Source organism: Centropristis striata, chromosome 5 (assembly GCF_030273125.1).
Source record: "Centropristis striata isolate RG_2023a ecotype Rhode Island chromosome 5, C.striata_1.0, whole genome shotgun sequence".
Classification (NCBI taxonomy): domain Eukaryota; kingdom Metazoa; phylum Chordata; class Actinopteri; order Perciformes; family Serranidae; genus Centropristis; species Centropristis striata.
This window is the reverse complement of record NC_081521.1, coordinates 18780044-18801213: the sequence shown is the minus strand read 5'-3', so window position 1 is coordinate 18801213 and position 21170 is coordinate 18780044. Positions and strand designations below refer to the sequence as shown.

General features: G+C 36.9%; 1 protein-coding gene across 3 annotated transcripts in view; it reads right to left on the bottom strand.

Moving 5' to 3' along the window:
- Positions 1–1488: 1488 nt before the first annotated feature.
- Positions 1489–21170, bottom strand: part of agap2 (ArfGAP with GTPase domain, ankyrin repeat and PH domain 2) — a 42912-nt gene continuing 23230 nt past the window's right edge. For 2 of the 3 annotated variants that reach the window (XM_059332799.1, XM_059332797.1), the window contains exons 8-19: positions 18046–18198; positions 17814–17888; positions 15955–16059; positions 14929–15109; positions 13758–13883; positions 13529–13663; positions 13040–13099; positions 12613–12764; positions 7194–7284; positions 6619–6841; positions 5237–5516; positions 1489–2767 (exon numbers count right to left, since the gene is read on the bottom strand). In XM_059332799.1, coding sequence (XP_059188782.1) covers positions 2561–2767; positions 5237–5516; positions 6619–6841; positions 7194–7284; positions 12613–12764; positions 13040–13099; positions 13529–13663; positions 13758–13883; positions 14929–15109; positions 15955–16059; positions 17814–17888; positions 18046–18198 — 1788 coding nt within the window. In that variant the 3' untranslated portion in view covers positions 1489–2560. The remainder of the gene's footprint in view (positions 2768–5236; positions 5517–6618; positions 6842–7193; positions 7285–12612; positions 12765–13039; positions 13100–13528; positions 13664–13757; positions 13884–14928; positions 15110–15954; positions 16060–17813; positions 17889–18045; positions 18199–21170) is intronic. The other variant, XM_059332798.1, reaches the window with a different exon arrangement.

The following is a 21170-nucleotide window of genomic DNA, read 5'->3' as shown; positions in this document are numbered from 1 at the left end:
TATATTGTTTTGATAATTTAAATCTGTAAAATAAATAATGTTGTCAAATACATGTAGTCAAGTAAAAAAGTACATTTGCTTCTAAAATGTAGTGGAGTAAAATAGGTATAAAGTAGCATACATTGGAAATTTTCAGCTAAAGTACCTTGAAAACAGGTAGAGCAAAAAGACAAAGAAATAAAACACAACAAATGATCATAATATTTTATTTTGTATAATAATAATAATAATAATAATAATAATAACAATTATTATTATTCTTATTATTCTTATTATTCTTATTATTATTTTCTCCATTAATCAATTATTTTTTGGGTTTTTAAAAAGGCTTAAATTATCAAAATCAGTTGGATTGTATCTGTTGTTAGCCACATATTCACATGTTTTGTTTGCAAAAAAATCTTCATTTGTAATGTAACTAAAGCTGTTAGTATGACTGTAGTAAGGCAAAAAGTTCAACCTCTGGCTCCAGATTGTAGTGGAGTAGAAATATAATTTAAACACAAATTACTTTTTCGTAACTTATGATCCGTTCAAGAATTTTAATATCCTATTTTAATAATGCTGGTTTTCACAGTTTCTTTCGACGATAAATTAAAGAGTGAATAATGTTGTCAAATAAATGTAGCGAAGTAAAAAAGTACAGTTGCTTCCATAGTGTAGCGGAGTAAAATAAGTATAAAGTAGCATAAATTGGAAATTTTCAGCTAAAGTACCTTTAAAACATGTAAAACAAAATCCACAAAGACATAATAATGCTAATTAAAAAGTTTATTTTATTTTGTATAATATTAATAATAATTATTATTTTCTCAATAATAATAATAATAATAATAATAATAATAATAATAATAATAATAATAATATGTATTATTATTATTATTATTATTATTAATAATAATAATAATAATATTTTCTCCATAAATCAATTAATTTTTTTGTTTTGTAAAACGGCCTAAATTATCAAAATCAGTTGGATTGTATCTGTTGTTAGCCACATATTCACATGTTTTGTTTGCAAAAATCTTAATTTGTAAAGTAACTAAAACTGTCAGTATGACTGTAGTAAAAAAAAAAAAGACAATATCTGCCTCCAGATTTTAGTGGAGTAGAAAAAAAAAAGATGAATTACTTTTTTGTAACTTATGATCCAGTCAAGGACTCTCTTTGAATATTTAAATTTCCGTGATAATGCCTGTTTCTACAGTTTCTTTCTACAATAAACTGTATTTTTGGCGAACAATAATAAATCCAAATTTATAAGTTGATTTAAATTTTGTATTGATAATTTGTATCTGGAAAGCATAAATGTTGTGAATTAAAATGTACTTTTGCTTCCAAAATTAAGTATAAAGTAGAATAAATTAGATATCTAAGAACCTTAAAAATACAGTCTTTGTATAAATATACATGCTGTAAAAAAACAATTTTATGCAGGAGACGGTTAAAAAAATCCACAAATACAAAGAAATAAAATACAACAAATGATCATGATAATGCTAATTAAAAAAAGTTTATTTTATTTTGTCCGGTAACCATTTCTTTTTGCCCATGAGAGATTCACACGACCCACAAAGTGTCAGAAATAACAGCGACACCTGCAACTCTTCATATGCCACTGTAAACTGGTGGGACAGACCGACACGACAGGGACATGGACGTGAACAATGTCTCTCTGTAGTCGTCCCCAAATAAAACCTCCAACTAATATCCACACGTTCACATCATGTAAAAGCATTTTACTGCTTTTTATGCTTTTTAATGACATGTAGGAGAATATGAAATCATAGGAGACGATGAAAAAACAAACTTGACATAGTTTCAAAACTACCAGTAGAAATCATTTACAAAATTGAGTCTTTGATTTTTCAGTTGTGTCTTCGTTACAGAGTTTAACATTAAGTATGTAGTATAGGTACATTTACAGTATATTAAAACGCCTTCAAACATCTTTGACCTGTGAGAGTAACACTGACATATTTCATTTTCCAAACCATTCATTTTTCTAGTCTAAGCAGAGTTATTTCAGCTGATTCGTCACTGAAGAACAGTTTTTATGGGCCGAGCCGGCCTCCGTACTGCTGCGACAGGCACACATAACTAACAACATGACAGACTGTAGGTTTTTATTCGTAAAGCCAAAGAAAATAGGAGCTGTTTTGGTCCAGTCACGACAAATCTGAATAAAAGCAGCACCCCCTTGATGTCGTCCGACTCTCTGTGACTTGTTGCTTTTTCGTCGTCACAGTCTGATTATTGCACTTCTTCTGGAGGAAGTGAAACAGGAAGCAGTTTGTCTGCTCTAAAAGTACAGCTACAAAGTTCTGCTTGAGTTGAAATGAGGTCAACAACAACACAGTATTTCAGCAACATATCTGCCATCAACAAATCGAATGAATATTGCTTTTAAGGTGTTTGATATGTTGTTCAGTCTTCAGGAACTATTTTGTACTACGATATAGTCCTGTTCTGATAGTTCTCCAAAGTATTTTTTTTTAATGTTTTTTTTTAAACAATAAATCCTCCAGTTCCTCCCCCAGCTCCTCCGTGGTGGTTTGCGCTACGACACACGTTTCCTGGAGCTGGTACGGCCCAGGCTGGCGGTGCTGGAGCGGCGGGAGAGGACGGGCGTGGCAGTGGTGGGGGACGTCTCGTTGGGACAGCCGTGCTGCAGCAGAATATCAATGCAGCCTTTGCTTCCGGTTTTTCTGGCCATCCTCATCGCTGTCTGGCCCTGGTTATCCTTCGCCTTCACGTCGATTCCATACTGCGGGAAAAGAGAAATTATTTTAAATTATTTATAGACTAAATATCAGGAAAAGTAACCAAATGGAGGCTTAATATAGTGATATTCCATCATGTTATTCTCAGAGGTGTGGACTCGAGTCATGAAATTGATGACTTTTAACTCGACTTGACAAAATGTAAAGAGACTTGTTACTCGACTTGGACTTGAGCCTTTGAGACTTGAAAAGACTTGCTAGTTTCGCCTAAAACCCAAAGATTAAAAAAAGTCTGTTACTAAGGGCCATTCTATCTCTCTTTTGGTAAATATGTGTGTCTCTCGCTGTGTGTGTCCGTCTGTGTATGTCCTGTCGGCACAATATCCAATCAAATTCCATTATTTTGATCCAGTTTCGTTTAGGTATAAAAACTACGACGTGTTCAACAAAAAACGGATTGCACTTTGCAAAACATGCGGGTCGAAGATTACAGACGGAGACGCAACAACTTCCAACTTTGTCCGACATTTGAAGTTGCACAAAGAACATTTTGAATGAACGCTCGCTTCTCGGCTAAGTAACTTTTGCAAGCAGCATTGCTAAATTAGTGATTAAAAAAAACATGAGAATGCACACAAAAAACACCAAATTGTTTTGCTTTGTCTGACTGTTTTTTTGTTGTAATTTTTCATACAATCACATTTATTTTTACCGGTATATGTGAATCGGGAGTGACTCGAAAGGACTCGAAACTCAAACTGTAGGACTTGGGACTTGTCGGTCTTGACTTGGGACTTGACTCAGGAATTGAGGGCAAAGATTTGAGACTTACTTGTGTCTTGCAAAACAATGACTTGGTCCCACCTCTGGTTATTCTACAGGTTTCAATTAAAACTTTGGCAAATTTGCACCAACCAGATCTTGCAAAAAGCATTAAACTCTGTGCTGCTCATTACAGCTGGGAAGCTTTAAGTTGGCTGAGACCAACAGTCATGACAAAAAGTATGTGAAAATTTTACTGAATTTCAGAATGTTTGCACAGACCAGAGAGGAGAGGACAAGAGAGATCGTAAAAATGTAAATGGCTTAATATGTTGTACATATTGAGTCCAATTTATTCCAATTTTTTGTTAAATCGACTATTGAAAAATATTCGAAAAATAAAAAAGTATTTACTCCGTCCAATAACATTTGGAAAGTCTATAAGAGCCGTACAATTAAATCTTTTTATTCCCCGTCACGTTATCTAAACCAGAAGTTCAAAAAAGAGGAAACAGCGACGTGTTCGTGACGAGTCGTGTTCTTCTTCTTCTATTTACTGATGATGGAACTAAATTAACCCTGTGGCTCCTCTGGTAAAACAAGTTCCTGATTTGCTCAAAAGGTCCCCTGCAACTGCTGAGGCGGAAACACCTTTATCATCGTCTGTGTGAACTGAAATGAATCTCATTATGATCAGAAGGCAGGAGGTGGCAGACAGGATGTCTCTGAACCATTTTCTTTATTATCTGTGTCAAGAAGGTCGTGTTTTCAGCTCTGTTTGTTTGTTGGTTCATCTGTTTGTCAGCAGGATTATAGAAAAATTACTGCCAGGAGGAACTCATCAAATGTTGGAGCAGATATGAATCTTGGGGCAGATACACAACTTATTTTTATTAACAGTGTGAGACAGGACATTTGTGTTGTATTCATGTTGTGTCGGAATAATCGGAAAAATTAGTTTCCCACTGGGAAAATTCACCTGAACGCCCCCTTACAGATTCTTAAAGGCCAAAATAAAAGTTAAAGTTTGTAAAAAGGTGAAAAAAATAAGTTATCTTTTATTTTTACTTATTTGATTCTACTTATGCAAATACCATTAGAAAAGGTAAATTACTTTTATTACAAATATTAATCATAAAATGGACGTTAAAACCTGTTAATTAATATAATGGAAGATTATAGATTTTTTTTGTGTTTTATGTCATTTATTTTTTTACATTGTATTGCTAAATGTAAAATTAAGCTTTTTGTTAAAAATTCAAATCTAAATGTATTTGTTGCAAAACTACAGTTGCCAAACTGTAAAAAACAAACAAACAAAAAAACCCATTTAGTTATTTTACAGATATATTTATTTAAAATCCAGATATTTACTGTATATTATCTGTATTTGTGTCTGACATTTTTATGATTTTTTAATGATTTATTTTTGTATATTATAATTGTTATTATCATCATTATTATTTCATCAATATTATTATTATTATTATTATTATTATTATTATTTTACTATTTTTTAAATTATTATTTTTTTAATTATAATTATTTATTTATTTATTTATACAGTGCAATGATGGTTATTTCCTTAAACAAGGAGGTTTGTTTTCATTTTTGTTTGTCTGTTTGTCTCCAGAATTACAGAAAAACTACCAGCTCGATTTTTATCTGACTTGGTGGAAGTGTGAAGCGTTGGTAAACTTTTGTTTACATTGCGAGCCAGGACGGTGAAGAATGGAAGAGGAGAAACGCACCCAGACGAGCAGCTGTGTCATGACGACGTCTCCCAGCTGACAGGCAGCGTGCAGGGCGGAGCGCGGCACCGTGGTCGGCCCGGCCGGCGGAGCGTTGATCTGCTCCTTGGTGCTGTGGGCCAGCAGGAGCAGCAGTTTGGGCAGATCTCTGTCAGTCACCGCAGACAGCAGCCACGTCGGCATGCCGTCGTCCGGAGGCTGGGGCCCCGGGGCCGGCTGGAGAGGCGGCACGAACGCTCGCTGCTCGTACTTTGCACGAATCCACGACTCTCTCTCCTCGCTGGGGAAACAGACACAGACAGGAGATCCAGTCAGGCACAGGAGTTTACTAGCCTGGGTACACCCATGCTGCCTTGCGTGCTTGATTTCGTTTTGAACTTGTGATGTAGTCTTGCGTTAGCCAGGCTAGGAGTTTACAGCATTTTCCAAACTTATCAGACTTTTTCTTGCAGTAAAAAAGTTTGCAAGTTCCATAATTTATTATTTTAACACCCTAATTAACACTTAGAAGCAGTCTGAAAAATCTGCATTCCTTTAGTCCTCTGAACCCTAACGTTTACTTTAAAAGAGCACAAGAAATACAAAGTTTATTGTAGAAAGAAACATTATCGTTGAAATCTGAATTTTACAACAGTCCTTGAAAAGATCAGAGGTTATGAAAGTTTGGGTTAGAAAAAGTGGCAAAACGAATGTTAAAATTGTGATATTCCTGTCAAAATCCCTTTATTATACATGAATTTTGAAATTAAAACGTTGCCAGTAAATAAACTGTTTGGAATAGGTAGATCCTGTTAAAAACATTAAACAGACAGGAGAGGCTGTTTACACAGAGCAGAGAGGAGTGGACAGGAGAGGCTGTCAAAACGTAAATAGTTCAATATTTATATTGTGAAGACCCATTTTTCCCCAATATTCGTGACATTTGTGGGCATTAGAGCTGCAGGACATTGATACATTTTCCATGGTTTTCTTGATAATGATTTTTATTATTATCAAGAAAACCATGGAAAATGTCTTGATATCAGCTCTTAAATTAAACTCTTATGAGCTATTTTTTCTTGTTTTCATTATATTTGTCTAAACAAATGTTCCTTTAGTTGTACCAGAAAAAAATGAAGAAATTGAAGAAAACAATGGTCTAATATTTTTTTCCCATGACTATATATTTTATATACTGCAGTGAAATACAAGGCCACAAAATGCATTTTCTATCTATCCATTCTCGTCCGCTTACCCGGGGCCGGGTCGCGGGGGCAGCAGGTTAAGCAGGGCATCCCAGCCACAAAATGTTAAAATAAATAAATAAATAAATTGTAAAAAAAAAAAAAAAACACCCTGAGGGTTCAGAGGGTTAAATAAATGCTGTGATTGGTTACTCTCACCGTGTGGCGTTGGGTGTGGGTTTGGTGCGGCCCTGGGTGAAGCTCTCCCAGATGCTGTTGGCCATGTGGTTTCCGATGGCAGCCAGGACCTGTGTGAGCTCTCCGGGCCAGTCGTCCAGGTCCAGCGAGCGGACTCGAGACAGGTGAGTCCCCAGGTTTCGATGGATCCCCGAGCACTCGATGCAGATCAGCGCGCCCAGGTTGAGACTGGCCCAGGTGGGATCTGCAGGCCACAGAAGAGAGAGAGGTTACAGAAAGTACGCCCAGAATGAACTCACACAAACTATCTTCTGTGCACACGATTAAAAAAAAAAAAAATCACCTTTCAGTACCAGTCTGCAAAATATTATATATATATTATGATACTTCTTGACTTTTTACAGAATATTTCTGCACTGTGGTGATGTTACTTTAAAGACAAACAGAGCACTTCTCCCACCACTGTGGAGTGAATATAAACAGTGTGAAATCACCGCTGCAGGCTGTGTACGGGGCATGAAAAGCAGAATTATCCCCTTCAGAGGAAAAAAAATCTGCAGCTGGAAGGAAAAGGACCCTGACATTTAAGAACTCACTTGGTGCTTCGCAGTCGACACACAGACCGTTGCCCTTGGCGTTACGGATGGCCTGCAGCGCTACAGCCTCGCTCTGGCTGCTCCTCCGGGCCTGCACAACACATAAATAAACACATGTTTTAATAATTTATCTGTCCACACAATTATTTATATGACAAAGAACAAATTGCATTTACACCACTCCTGGCATCTAGATTATACAACATAGGAGAGCTACATACACGTACACAACTCTCTGATCCTGAACATGTTTTCTAAAATCAAAAGTGAAGCTTAAAATTGTATTTCTGTCAGAATCACATTATTCTACATGTCTTGTTAAAAACGTTGCCAAAACTGAACTATTTGGAATAACTGTCAATGACAACTGTCATTTGTCAATAACGGTCATGTGACAAATATTCACTGAAAGTCTGTTTACACAGAGCAGAGAGGAGAGGACAGGAAAGGCTGGAAACATGTAAGTAGTTCAATATGTAGAATATGTGGAGACCCAATTTTTTTTTTTTAAGTATTCATGACACTTGTGGGCACTTGGAAAAGTGTTGTATATATAAATTCCGTTTTATTCCAATTTAAAAATAATTATTTTTCAGGAAATTTCAACTTGGGAAATCTCTGAACATGCTATTCTCCGTTCGTCCACCAGATGGCGGCAGACTGTTCCACCAGCTTCTGACTGCAACTCCTATAAACCCCCATTCATTTTCTGCATCAGGATTTTGACAATAAGCCATAATGTCGAAACAATCCAAGATAGACTTACCACAAGCTACGAGGTTGTATAACAATGGTATATGGCTCTGGAGAAGCCTAAATCTCATATGAAATCGACCTTGTTTTAAGAAAAAGTGGTATTATCCGCTGTGTCATGGAGAAGTACTACACTACCCACAATCCTCAGGTGTACCGGTGTCGTGCCAAAAAGTGATTGCCTGCCAGAATCTGATTTCTGGCCGCGGGAGCGCGCACGGCAGCCAGTTTAGCGGTCAGATCTTTACATTATGAAGTTCATGAATGAGATCAAGTCATATTTAGGCAGAAATAACCTTTGAGTAACTGTATGTGGCCTTCAATCAATTTTTGGCAGGTGAAAATGCCTATTTTGTGTTGTAATGGTCCTTTAAAGGGATTCCAAGCTGTCCTGTGAGCTCTAGTGTTTACATTATGAAGCTCATGAATGAGATCAAGTCATATTTAGGCAGAAATAACCTCTCAGTAACTATACTATGCCTTCAATCAGTTTTTGCGAGGTGAAAACTGAAATAGACGTGTCTATCACGTAGTTGCCATGTCTGATTTTGCTACAAACTACACTTCTTTTGGCCACAGTTGTAATAATTACGCAACAAAAAACGTTAAACTTTCGAAGCCACATGCCTTTGCTATAATTACATTATAATACAGTTGTGTGTATCTGCATATTAAGACCGTTTAATCCAGAGAAAAGCAGACGTGTTTACGCTACCGCTCAACGGGCTGCCGTGTGCGCTCCCGCGGCCAGAAATCAGATTCTGGCAGGCAATCACTTTTTGGCACGACACCGGCAGCGTCTCTGATTGGTGGACCTCCCACCCGCGAACGCCACAGCTATTAACTTTACGATCGATTTTGTTACATTTATTACGAAGCAGTCATGATTATTTCACGATTTCAGTTACGATTAATCCTGGAGTTGTTTGGTTAGTTTCCAGGGTTTAAAACTGTTTATATCAGGATTTTCTGATCCGTCAATGAAATAAATTAAAGGGAACGGTTTAATTTGTTACGGTTTAATTTGTGACCTTGTTAACTGGCAACTTTCAGCCGAATGCGTCTACAGGAAGACCGTTTGTAGCTGCTCAATGTTTGGTTTTCAGTAAAAAAGTCCACATTATTTTTTGAATACTGTTCGAGTTAAGATGTGTAAAGATATAAACTAGCCAGTCCTCAAACTTAACGAGTAAATGCTGTAACCAACATCTGTTTTAACGACAGCAAGCCCAGAGGCATTTAGCTGAGAGTCACCAGATAACATGGTCGTGGCCAAATTTGTTTCTCCTCTACACGCAATAGTAACCGTAATATACGCCCTTTATTTCAGAAACAAGTCCTATCAACTCCATATCTAACAACCTATTGGAGTAACCTTATTAATAACCTTAACTGGAAAAAAATCTGGAATTTACCTGCTAGATATATAATCAAAAATAAGGTTAAAGAAGTTTCTTTAAGATAATTCACAGAATTTACCCATCTAAAGTTTTTTTTTTTTTTTTTTTACAACGATTTAAGAAAGACATAGACTTAAACAGCTCTTTCTGTGAAGGACACTCTGAAGATGTTTTTCATTTATTTTGGTCTTGCCCTTTCTCAACTAAATGATGGGAAGATATTTGTAACCTGATTTCTTTTTCGATTGAACCTCATTTGTCCCTGTGCTTTGAACATATACTGTTGGGTTTCACTGACTTTCCTTTTGCAAAAGAAAAACAATACTTCTCATCAATCTCATGATACAGTTAGCCAAATGGCATATCCATAAATGTCGTTATGTTAATCAAAAACCTCTCTTTCTTGTCTTTGAAAATGAAACCAAACAATATATTAAGTCTATTAACAAATCTACCAACATGAAAGCTATAAAAAAATTAATTTATGTACACTTTACAATGTTTTGCCAAGCTTGCCTCTGTATTGTTGAAACCCCCTGACAGCGTTTTGTTGGTGTATTGTCTTGTATTGCTCCATGTTGCTTTAATAAAGTTTCAAAAATATAATAATAATAAAAAAATAAAAATAACATGGTCGCTTATTAATCCGTAACACCGGAACTGGGGCTGTTAAAAAGTGGGCGGTTACCCATTGAGCTCCTGGATACTCGATATTAAGTTTGTTACTAAAATTCCTATAATATTACAGACTCATGACTACTATAGGTAACAATCAAAATTAAAGTTTAGTAGAAAAACATCTTAAGTAACCAGAAAGAGGCGAAGTGAAACTGATAATATACAGATAGATATAGAAACAGATAATATATGACAATATAGTAAGTAACGTTTGTTGCTGAGCTAGCTGGTAAACAACTGTTATTAGCTTCAGAGCTAACTGCTAACAGCTTCCCTAGCTGCTGTGCTGTGCCTTCGCGGTCGTGTTCATCATTTTATTCAATAAAGAGTTTTATTGAAAGGGGTAAAAAAAAATCAACTGGTTCTCCAACGCAACGTGACTGGCAGTTAGAATGCTCGTTAGCTCAGTTGCTTACAGGACAATAAGGTAACGTACTTTGACTAAACATTTTCATAGTTCACTATCACGAGAGTTTGGCTATGTGTCGATTTGTATCACTAGATCTCGCGAGAGGTTGTTACTGAGCTAGAGTGTTGTAGTTAATTTTTTTGTCCTGTTTTGTCTGTATGAAAAATGCCATTTTAATGTTCAGTACCTCAAAGACGTGGCATATGAAAATGTGTCCAAAGTTCTCAGACTGCCTCCTCATTAGTTGAATAATTGATTGTTTTTGAGTCAACCTAATCCTTTCAATGATTTGTCATTTAAAATAAAAAAAGATTTTCTTTTCATTCTGAATTACTTATTTCCGGGCTACACAGTAGTTTAGTGATTAGCACAGCAAGAGGACCGTGGGTTCGAATCCGACTTGAGGCTCTGTGTGGAGTCTAAAAACATGCAGCTTAGGTTGAAGTGGTGACTCTAAATTGTCTGTAGGAGTGAATGAGATCGTGAATGGTTGCCATACCTCCTCCTACACTACACTAACACTGCACTTTAAACATGTCATCATGTCACTTTACCAGCTGCTGCTATGCTGTTTTGCTGCACTCTTGCATTTTTGCACTTTTGCCATGTTACACCTGCTGCTGCCGTACATTGTGCAAATCTTGTCTTGTTATAGTTTTATTTATTTAGGTACTGGCATTTTATACATATATATATATATATATATATATATATATATATATATATATATTTTTTATTTTTTTTTCTATTTTAATCTTAGTAATGTTAAAATAATTTGAATATTATACTTGTTGAAAATGAAATGTTACTGTCTTCCTCTCTTTTTCCTCTTTGTGATTTTTCTCCCAACAGTCATCACAGGTCACTATGCATGCGTAATTCACTAAACCTTGAGTGTAATAAATATCTCTGTGCATTTATATTAAGTCAGACAATATGATTTGATACAATGATTATGTTTTTTTTTGTTAATTTTGGTTTAGAAACTTTGACTACATATATTTTATTGTCTGGTTCATATTTTTTAGACTTTTACAATCTGTGTGAGACGGTTAAATTCCTTTGACTTTGTAGACATACTATCTTTGTGAGACAAAACAAGGCAGTAGGTTTTTTTGTTGAATGTCCTGGAGAAGTCAGGATGGCCTTGTCCGGGGCAGCAAGATCGTATGCCCAGCTGGCATTGACGTGCCGTTGTAATTAAAACTGGCGAATCGGCGATCAAGAGGGCGGGACTTCCTGGAGGAAATCGACCAGCATGTTTTGTAAACAATTGTAAGGTTATTTTAATGGGTTCCAGGGAGAGAGTCGGGGTTCAGACTTCACGAACTGAAACACGTCTGTTTGTATTCAGGGACATGAGTTAATTTTGAACCCGGAGATCTCTGTAAAGTGCACATTTTTTGACGTATTGTAATAAAACTTTTGTTAAACTGAGAAACTTGGACGTCTCCAGCTCTTCGTTTCCCCATCAACGAATGCGCAGAAAAATGGTGAGGTTTTTTCTGTTGGTGACAGATTATCAATTTTCAAGGTTTCCTCATGCAATTTTTCTAACAGTAACCGAGACCTGGAAAGCTATATTTTGTTCTTCCATGCTGTGGTTTAGTTTGAATGACAAAAAAACTGTCTGAGTCTATCTACTGAATGATTTATATCCAATGAACTTATGAGCACATCTCTGTTAAAAACAAGATTTAAAAGTGGTGCTTTTTGCATTATTCTTCTCAGATCTGTCGATTAAAGAAACTATCTGATTAATTGTTGAGTGTTAGTCTGCAAAGAATTTCATTTACTCGAGGACAGCCCTCACAATCACAGGTAACCAAAGTAATTGGACTCAGTTTGAATCCACCAATCACAGCAATTTAACTGGAATTAATTTATTTTGATGTAAAGTGATGCAGTAATTTGTTACTGTGTCTTGGCCCTCCTCTCTAAAACTAATCTGGTGCATCAGGACTGTGTGAGTGTGTTTTTTTGACTGACAGTGCTGGCAGCAGCTGTCATCACCAAAATAAAATAAGCGCAGAGACATTTGTGACATTGAGAAATGCATTGGCAAAAACAAAAATACAGAGCTTGGCTGAGAGATTTGTGCTCATGTAGGATCCTGTCAGTCATAGTAAGAAGCTGATTGAGAAAATAGTTTTTTTTAGTGACTATAAAACATGTGCACCTTGTTTCTGCCGCTCTCACAGGACTGCAGACTGGCCAGGATCTGACTCTCTATCGCCGACACCCACGAGTCCCGGTCCTCCAGGCTCTGAGCCTCAAAGTGCCACGTCTGCCCGGTGAACGACACGATGATGAAGTCCGCGTTCTCTTCCTCTGCGAGCAAAAGAGAAGCAGAACAAACTCTGGTAAGATTTGCATGTTTACAGAAAAAAAGGATTAAAATATTGGGGCGTTATGAACTCACAGTCAGTGAAGGAAACACAAAAACACAAAACAGCAGTTTGATGGAAGGTAAAAACAGTGAAATCTTGAGGTTATTACAATGAAAACACGTCAGACACACTGAAGAGGAGAACAGACAGAGGGAAGATATTGTATGGAAATCACAGCACAAGCTGATTCAGCTCCATCAGCCCCCCACTTGTTACCTGTCTTATTAATGTTTCTCAAGCTACCAAAGCTCTTTAATTTCCACATTTTGCGTTTGGCTGCAGAGCGAGAGATAAGCACAGGGAGAGGGGAAAAAAAGGAGAGAAACAGAGAAAAGACAAGTGCAAGTGTTAAGAAAAGGCAGAGAAAGACAAACACTAATCTATATCCTCACAGCAGAAACGGAGGTAGAAGATAGAGGCTTCAGGGAAAGAGAAACTGCGTAGGAATATGGAAAAAATGCGAATATGTAAACATCTTTTTTTAGTTTTGTTGTTTACAATAACAATTGCAAGCATCAAACGCCTCAAAAACACATTAAATGTTTTATTAGTGCATTCATTTTCTACGTATTTGCAAAAAAAAAACCTCCTTGTTGATGCTTCTTATCCACCTACTCTTTGTTTTTATACAGTCGTCATAAAAAGTCTATTTTTATCACACTCCTGGCAGTAGCAGAGAGCAGTTCCTGCAGAAAGCTGCTTTACCTTCAGCCTGCCCTACAGCTGCATCTCCTTTCTGATTCATGCTCTTCTTCCTCCTGTTCTTCTTCCTGTCGCTCATGGGAGACGACTGGCCGGGGTCTTTCCCAGCGAAGGGACTGGCCGCTCCTTCAAGGGCGTCTGGTGCAAAAATAATAGAAATTGTGGAGTTTAATCATTTTTGAAGTGATGGCGGTGATTGAAAGGCTTATAAATCCCGCGTTCACGTACGTACCGACACTTTGTGCTTTGGTGGACAGTGAGGAGGGGCAGCGCTGAAGCCCTCTGTCTCCTCCTTGAGGCGTCAGACCACCGGAGCGATCGTCAACCACAGACAAAGTGGCGGGACACAACTGAGGAACTGACAGCCAAAGAGGAAGTGTAAAGGTTATATTGAGTATAGAGAGTGTAGTGGTAGTTCATGAGGTGCATAGATCTGCAGGTTACTGAGGAGGAAGTGAGAACCACTGCAGAGGCAGTTTTAACAACACTTTGAAACCAGACAAGATGCAGTCATAAAACTTTACAGGTTACCATTTCAGTGCTTTTTTTTTTTTGCTCTTTCTACATTTTACTCTCTGTGTCCTTGTATTTCACTGCAATATATAAAATCTATATAAATGTATAAGTCCTGCAGCTCTATGGGATCAGTACAATTGTGGCTGAACAACTCAAACATGTCTTTTCTGCTGAAGAACTCGGTTATAAAGTTTCCAGTCCCTCCTGTCCTCTCCTCTCTGCTCTGTGTAAACAGCCTCTCCTGTCCTCTCCTCTCTGCTCTGTGTAAACAGCCTCTCCTGTCCTCTCCTCTCTGCTCTGTGTAAAGAGATTTTCAGTGAATATTTGTCACGTGACTGTTGGTCTCAGCAGAATCAATCATGTCTTCACAGTGTCTCTGAGGAGCAGAATTTAATGTTTTTAACAGGATCTGGTTAGTAAACGCTGGATTTTTTGGGACGTTTAAAATGAGACCGGTAGAATAAAGGGATTTTGACAGAAATATCACAATTTTAAGCTTTGTTTTGGTCAACGGAAACTTTTGTAACCTTTGAGCCGTTCAAGGACTGTCGGAAGTTCAAATTTTATCAGTAATGGCTGTTTCTGCAGTTTCTTTCTATAATAAATGGTGGATTTTTACTGTTACTTAAAGACAACATGGGGGGAGGGTTCAAAAGGTTATTTTCTATTTTCTGTTAAATAAATTTAATGGGGGAAAAGTGGTATGCTTCCCTCTTAATAGAAGTATAAAGTAGCATAAATTGGAAATTCTCAAGTAAAGTACAAGTAGAGGTAGACGAACACGTTGGGGTTTTTTTGGGTCTCTTTATGGGATTTGTTTATAATAAGAAAAGTATAATGGCAGCTCTGTGATGATGCTGTGTGTACAGACTCTGTGTAAGAAGTACCTGTACTGGTGCTTTCAGCAGTAGTCGGCTCTTTACTCAGCCCGTTGACTCCCGGTGCAGAGCCTGGGGGGACAGGCGAGGGCCCCGCAGGAGCCACGGCTCTTGGAGGACGTTTCCCGGGAACTTTAACCGTCACACGCAGCAGGTCGATTTCCTTTCCGTGGATGTTCTGCGTGTAATCCTGAAACGAGCAATACATCACACATATTAGAAATTTTCACCAGGAATGAAGATGATGAGGATAATTCTTCCTTTAATATATTATAAATTTAATTCATAAACACAATTTATTTACTTATTTATAGATGCTGGAGCCTGATATGACCCATAGCTTACACTTCATTTTCATGGTGTTTTACATATATTCTACAGTTATTTTTCTCCTCTCTCCTCCTCTCCTCTCGGCTCTGTGTAAACAGCCTCTCCTGTACTCTCCTCTCTGCTCTGTAAACATATATTAATATTTTTCACGTGACCGTTGGTCTCAGCAGAATCAATCATGTCTTCACAGTGTCTCTGAGGAGCAGAATTTAATGTTTTTAACAGGATCTGGTTAGTGCAAACACTTTATTTTAAATGCCACATGTAGAATAAAGTGATTGTGACAAAAATATCAACATTTTAAGACTAGTTTTGGTCACTTTCTCTTATGGAAACTTCAGTAACCTATGATCTGTTTAAGGACTGTCGGAAAGTTCAAATTTAATCGATAATGCCTGTTTTACATTTTCTTTGTACGATAAACGGTGCAAGCAATTTTGATAGGCACTGCTGTTACTGAGACATTTAAGTAAAACACAAATAGTATACTAATATAGTATAGTATAGTAAAACACAAAATTGTACTTGAGTAAATGCATTCTAGTTTTCTTCCTGCAGTCCTGTGTCTGTACTGAAAGTGACTGAAGTTGAAACTGCAGTTAATTCTGAAAAGCTGCAGGTTTTCTCTCCTCCACAGTGAGAGCTGTGAATCTGTCTCTGTGTGTTTTACTGCTGCATCGACCTGGCTCGTGCTCGCTCTCTTACACTGGAACTGGAGTGGTAGGACAGCGTGCCATTGTTGGACAGGGTAACGTATTTCTTCTTCCACTCCTTATTCAGAGAGCTGCCGCTTCTCTTCCACAGGATGCTCTGTAAAAAAAACAACAACCGAGGTCACAGCGCTGAAACAGAAGATGCTCTGAAGAAATCGTCTCGGCTCTAAATTTAGTCAGATTCAAAGTGTAAAGTGGTCCAACAACAATAGCTGAAAGCACAGTATTAATAGAACACCCTCGAGAAAGGTTGAAACAGAGTTTCTCGTGCTGCTTATGTAAGAAGAAATTTATAGACGAGCTTGTTCCCACCTTCCTGCTGAGGAGGGAATTTGTACACATTATTGTGCTGCAAGCAAACTGAAGCATTGTTCAGCAGTGATGTGACGTGGCTCGTTCTTCTGTTTTTGTAAATCAATACAAGACAGGGTAATAGGATGATCCTATAGTGTGTTTGATGTATTTCATACAGAAATGTCTCACTTTTGTCACAGCATTTTGAGCAAAGCACGGTGAGACTTTCGTATGTTGCTCTGGTTGATAAATCCCACTTTATAATTTTGATATGACAGAATTTAACCTCTTCGACTCTCTGCAGATGCTGATGATGTAAAGAATCACTTTTAAAGCTATGATAAAGATCTTGAACGAGGAGGTTAAATAACAGGTACCCACGAGACTCCTCTTTACAGACAAGCCCACTTTATGCTGATCCCGTGAAAAACACATGAAGTTTTATCTAATCCAGTATAAATTTAAATTTTCGTCCTATTGCATATGAATATTTGTGCATCCTGGAGTCCCTAAACAGTGTGTGAGCTGCATAAATGGGGTCTGACTGGAAAGCTGAGACTCTTGTGGATTCAATGAGCCCAATGTTCTTCATGTGTGATGATGTTAGTGAGTGAAACTTGAGCTCAGTGTATAAAATGAGCAGCTGTGACCTCTAGGATAATCACAGCCTCATGAAACTTTACAACCACAAACTAGAGACCTAGAGCATTCACAGGATGGATGGCTTTACACACTATAGTGACAATGAGCAGTTTAGAAAAAACAAGTGCTTGCTGAAAAATGCAATTCTTGCAGAAATCTCAAACCAATTCACAGCATGGATTTTTCTGTGGCATTTTGGAGGGATTTTGACAATTTTAATTGTGGCAAAAAAATATAATTTTGCACTTAAGCTATGTCCTACATGTCTAAGCATCGGAATGTCCTTCATATACTCATCATAATGCTCTAAATCTCTTAACTCTAAACTTACCAAAACATTGATGGTTTTATTACAGATTTATGACAAGAGACAGTTGACACACAGGGATGAGCTGCACATGTGCAGGAGTGGAAGAGGTTAAGGTTTCTATACCAAACATAATGAAAAATTCAAATTAAATTAAACATTCTAAGTGATATGCAGTCATGGAAAAATGATTAGACCACCCTTGTTTTCTTCAATGTCTTATTGATTTTAATGCCTGGTACAACTAAAGGTACTTTTGTTTGGACAAACATAATGATAACAAAAATAGCTCGTACGAGTTTAATTTAAGAGCTGATATCTTAAATATAATTTTCCATGGTTTTCTTCATAATAACCAAAATCATTATCAAGAAAACCATGGAAAATTAACAAGAAATTAAAGAAAACAAGGGGGGTTTGATCATTTTTTCCATGACTGTATGTACACACATCATACGTCTAACTGTGGCTGAATTTAAAAGACGTAGCACTAAATGAAACAAAGAGCTCTTATTGTTGAGATTTAGCTCACTAAAAACCTGAAATTCCCTTTAGAAACCAAAGTAATACTCTTTATATTGTGTGCTGTTTGGTCGTGTTTAGCCAACCTGTTTGATGGGAACGCCCCGCGCCCCGCTCAGGTCTCCTTTACCGTCACCCGACTTCTTATCTGGGTCCCGGTTCTGAAATAGAATAAATGCAACAGCAGCAGGGAGGCGGTTTTAAAAAGATGTCAGCAGAGAGACGGAAATAAATGGTGTGATAAATGGTGTGAAATGATGGTGAGAGATGACAGGAGGGGAGAAGGTGCCAGGCACCCGGCAGTTGGCCTCCACTGACCTTGAAGAGGGAGGGCCGTCGGGGGATGCCCTTCAGAGCTCGGGAGTTGACGCTCCCGCCCCCCTCGCCCTGAGCCACCCGCAGCTCTCTGTGGCCGATCACTGGCGTGGAGGGGAGGGAGTAGGCGTAGCCGCAACTCGAGCCATTACTGGCCTGAGAGGAGGAGCCAGGGTGGGGGAGGACAGGACAGCGGGGTCAGGAGGTCACGGGGAGGTGGAGGTGGAGAGAGTGACAATGTGATGAAAGATGAGAAACAGGTGAAATACATGTTAAATGAAGTGGGCGATGATCGACAGTGTGAATCTGAAAAAACGTGATGCTGATGGAGCTGAGGTGGAGGTGGAGGGCGATGAAAATTAGATTTCAGTTTGATAAATGAGTTTTACTTTATAATGCATGCAACTCTTAAAATGCCCAGAGAGAGAGAAAGAGAGCTCCACATTCTCATTTTAAATCTGAAAGTCATACCCAAGTAAAAAATATATTATTTATTCTTTTCCATTTTAAAAATGTTTATCTAATAATTGTTAATAATTATTAATAATGGTAATTGTTTCTCAAAAATACTGAAATTTGCAGAAAAAAATTGACTTTTTTGGCACTAGCTACTTATGAATCTTTCTGTAGGAGAGCAGAACATTAAAAAAGCTCAGCCAAAGTGAGAAAGAAGACACATTAAATTGGGCATATATATATATATATATATATATAAAGCATCTAATTGTAAAATATATTTCCACATCCTTGCACAGTACTTTTCATATTTTGGAGAAACAATAATTGACACAGAGACGTGTCAATGACAGATTTTTCCTGAATAATAAGAAAATATCTGAATAACTTATTTTCATTCGGATACATCTCTCGTACTCAGATATTCTACTGAAGTAAAAGAACTAATACCACAGTGTAGAAATACTGTTATTACTTGAGTAAAAGTGCAAAAAGTGATTATTTTCCATTTTAAATGTGTTTTTCTAAAGGTAATTGTCTCTCTTAAAAAAAACCCTGAAATATGCAGAAAAGGGTGACTTTTTGGTATTGTATGAGAGCAGAACAATAAAAATGCTCATCAAAAGTGAGAAAGAAGACCGGAAATTGGTGCGATTGGCAATGATGGATTTTTTCCTAAGTAATAACGAGAAACTTCAGATAGAAAAAATATCCGTTTCCTACAAATTATTTATACTTTCCTGAATAACTGATTTGCATTTGGGTACATCTCTAGTACTCAGATATTCTACTGAAGTAAAACAATACTACAGTGTGGAAATACTTTGTTACAAGTAAAGTCTTGATTTGTGATTCTTTTCCATTTTAAATATGTTTTTCTAGAGGTAATTGTCTCTCTTTTTCTCCAAAAAACTGAAATATACAGGAAAAAGGTGACATTTATTGCTATTGTATGAGAGCAGAACAATAGAAAAAAATGCTCATCCAAAGTGAGAGAGAAGACCGGAAATTAGTGTGATTTATACCAGAGAGACACATTAAATTGGGCAAATATTGTATTTTTCTTTACCTTATATTCATTCGCAATGCCGTGCTTCCAAAGCATCTAATTGATTTAATATCTGCATATAATGCATTATAAAGTATATTTCCATGTCCTCACATTGTTCATCATTTGTAAAAAAAACAAAAAAACAATGATTGGCGCAGAGACGAGTCAATGATGAATTTTCCTGAATAATAACAAGAAACTACTGCAAATTATTTGTACTTTCCTGAATAACTGATTTGCATTTGGGTACATCTCTAGTACTCAGATATTCTACTGAAGTAAAAGTACTAATAAGACAGCGTATAAATACTGTTCTTACTTGAGTAAACGTGCAAAAAGTGATTATTTTCCATTTTAAGTACGTTTTTCTAGAGTTAATTGTGTCTCGTTTTCTCAAAAATACTAAAATGCAAAAAAATGTGACTTTTTTTTGGCATCAGCTGCTCCTGAATCATTCTGTTGGAGAGCAGAACAATAAAAAAAGGCTCATTCAAAGTGAGAAAGTGGATTAATACTGAGAAGAAACCACCAGCATACCAACAGCAGAACACTTTGATCTGCGTCCTATTTTCATCAGGTCTTATGTAATATCTGTCTAGACTGGAGAAAGATTGTGTTTACCCAAACACAAGAACAATAACAAGATTCACACCTGAACGTGTTATTAGGATTCAGCGCTCTGATATCAGTGTCTTTCTTGCACATTTTTTATTCCGCCTTTCCTTTGAATCTTCTTCTGTGTGAACCTGTTTAAAGCAGTGCTGTTAGATATGTTTTGTTGTCTGTTAGTTAGTTAGTGAGGAGCTGTGGGACGCCAGCCTGGAGACACAAGCAGCTCAGTTACTGACTCACTAGAATTTATTTTGGATAAACAAATTGGTGGATTTTTATTCACTCTTGGCTCGGTGAGATGTTTTTTATTGATCAAAATATTTATTCACTGCGTTTGCTGAAGCAGTGTGCTCATGACACAAACCAAAACCAACATTTGGGAGAGTAAAATATAAATATAGTGATAAAAAACTCTTATTTACTGATTTAAGAAGCCAAAATCTGTATTCGGTACAGTTTGATAGAAGAAAACAATCTATTCGATGTGCTATTTCAGTGATAAAGACATTTATTTTCATTTAGTTTTCTATTCTGTTTTGTTTTTGATTTAGTTTTTACTGGAAATGACACAGTCGGTCATGCTTCCAAAGCATCTAATTGATTTAATATCTGCATATAATGCATTATAAAGTATATTTCCACATCCTCACACTGTACATTTCATAATTTTTTTGAAAAATAATGATGTCCATGATGGATTTTTTCCTGTTTAATAACGAGAAATATCAGTTTCCTACAATTTATTTGTGCTTTCCTGAATATCTTATTTGTATCCTGGTATATCTCTAGTATTCCACTGTAGTAAGTAAAGTAGTAAAAGTACTAATTCCACAGTGTAGAAATACTCTAAAAGTGCAAAAATATGAGCAATTCTTAAATGTACTTCAAGTGCCAAAATGTCTGCAGAATGGCTTCAGAATGTTTATTTTATGACTTATTTTATTAAACGTACTGATGCTTCATGTGCTTGTTGCAGCTTGTAAAGGCGGAGCTAATTGATGTACTTTAT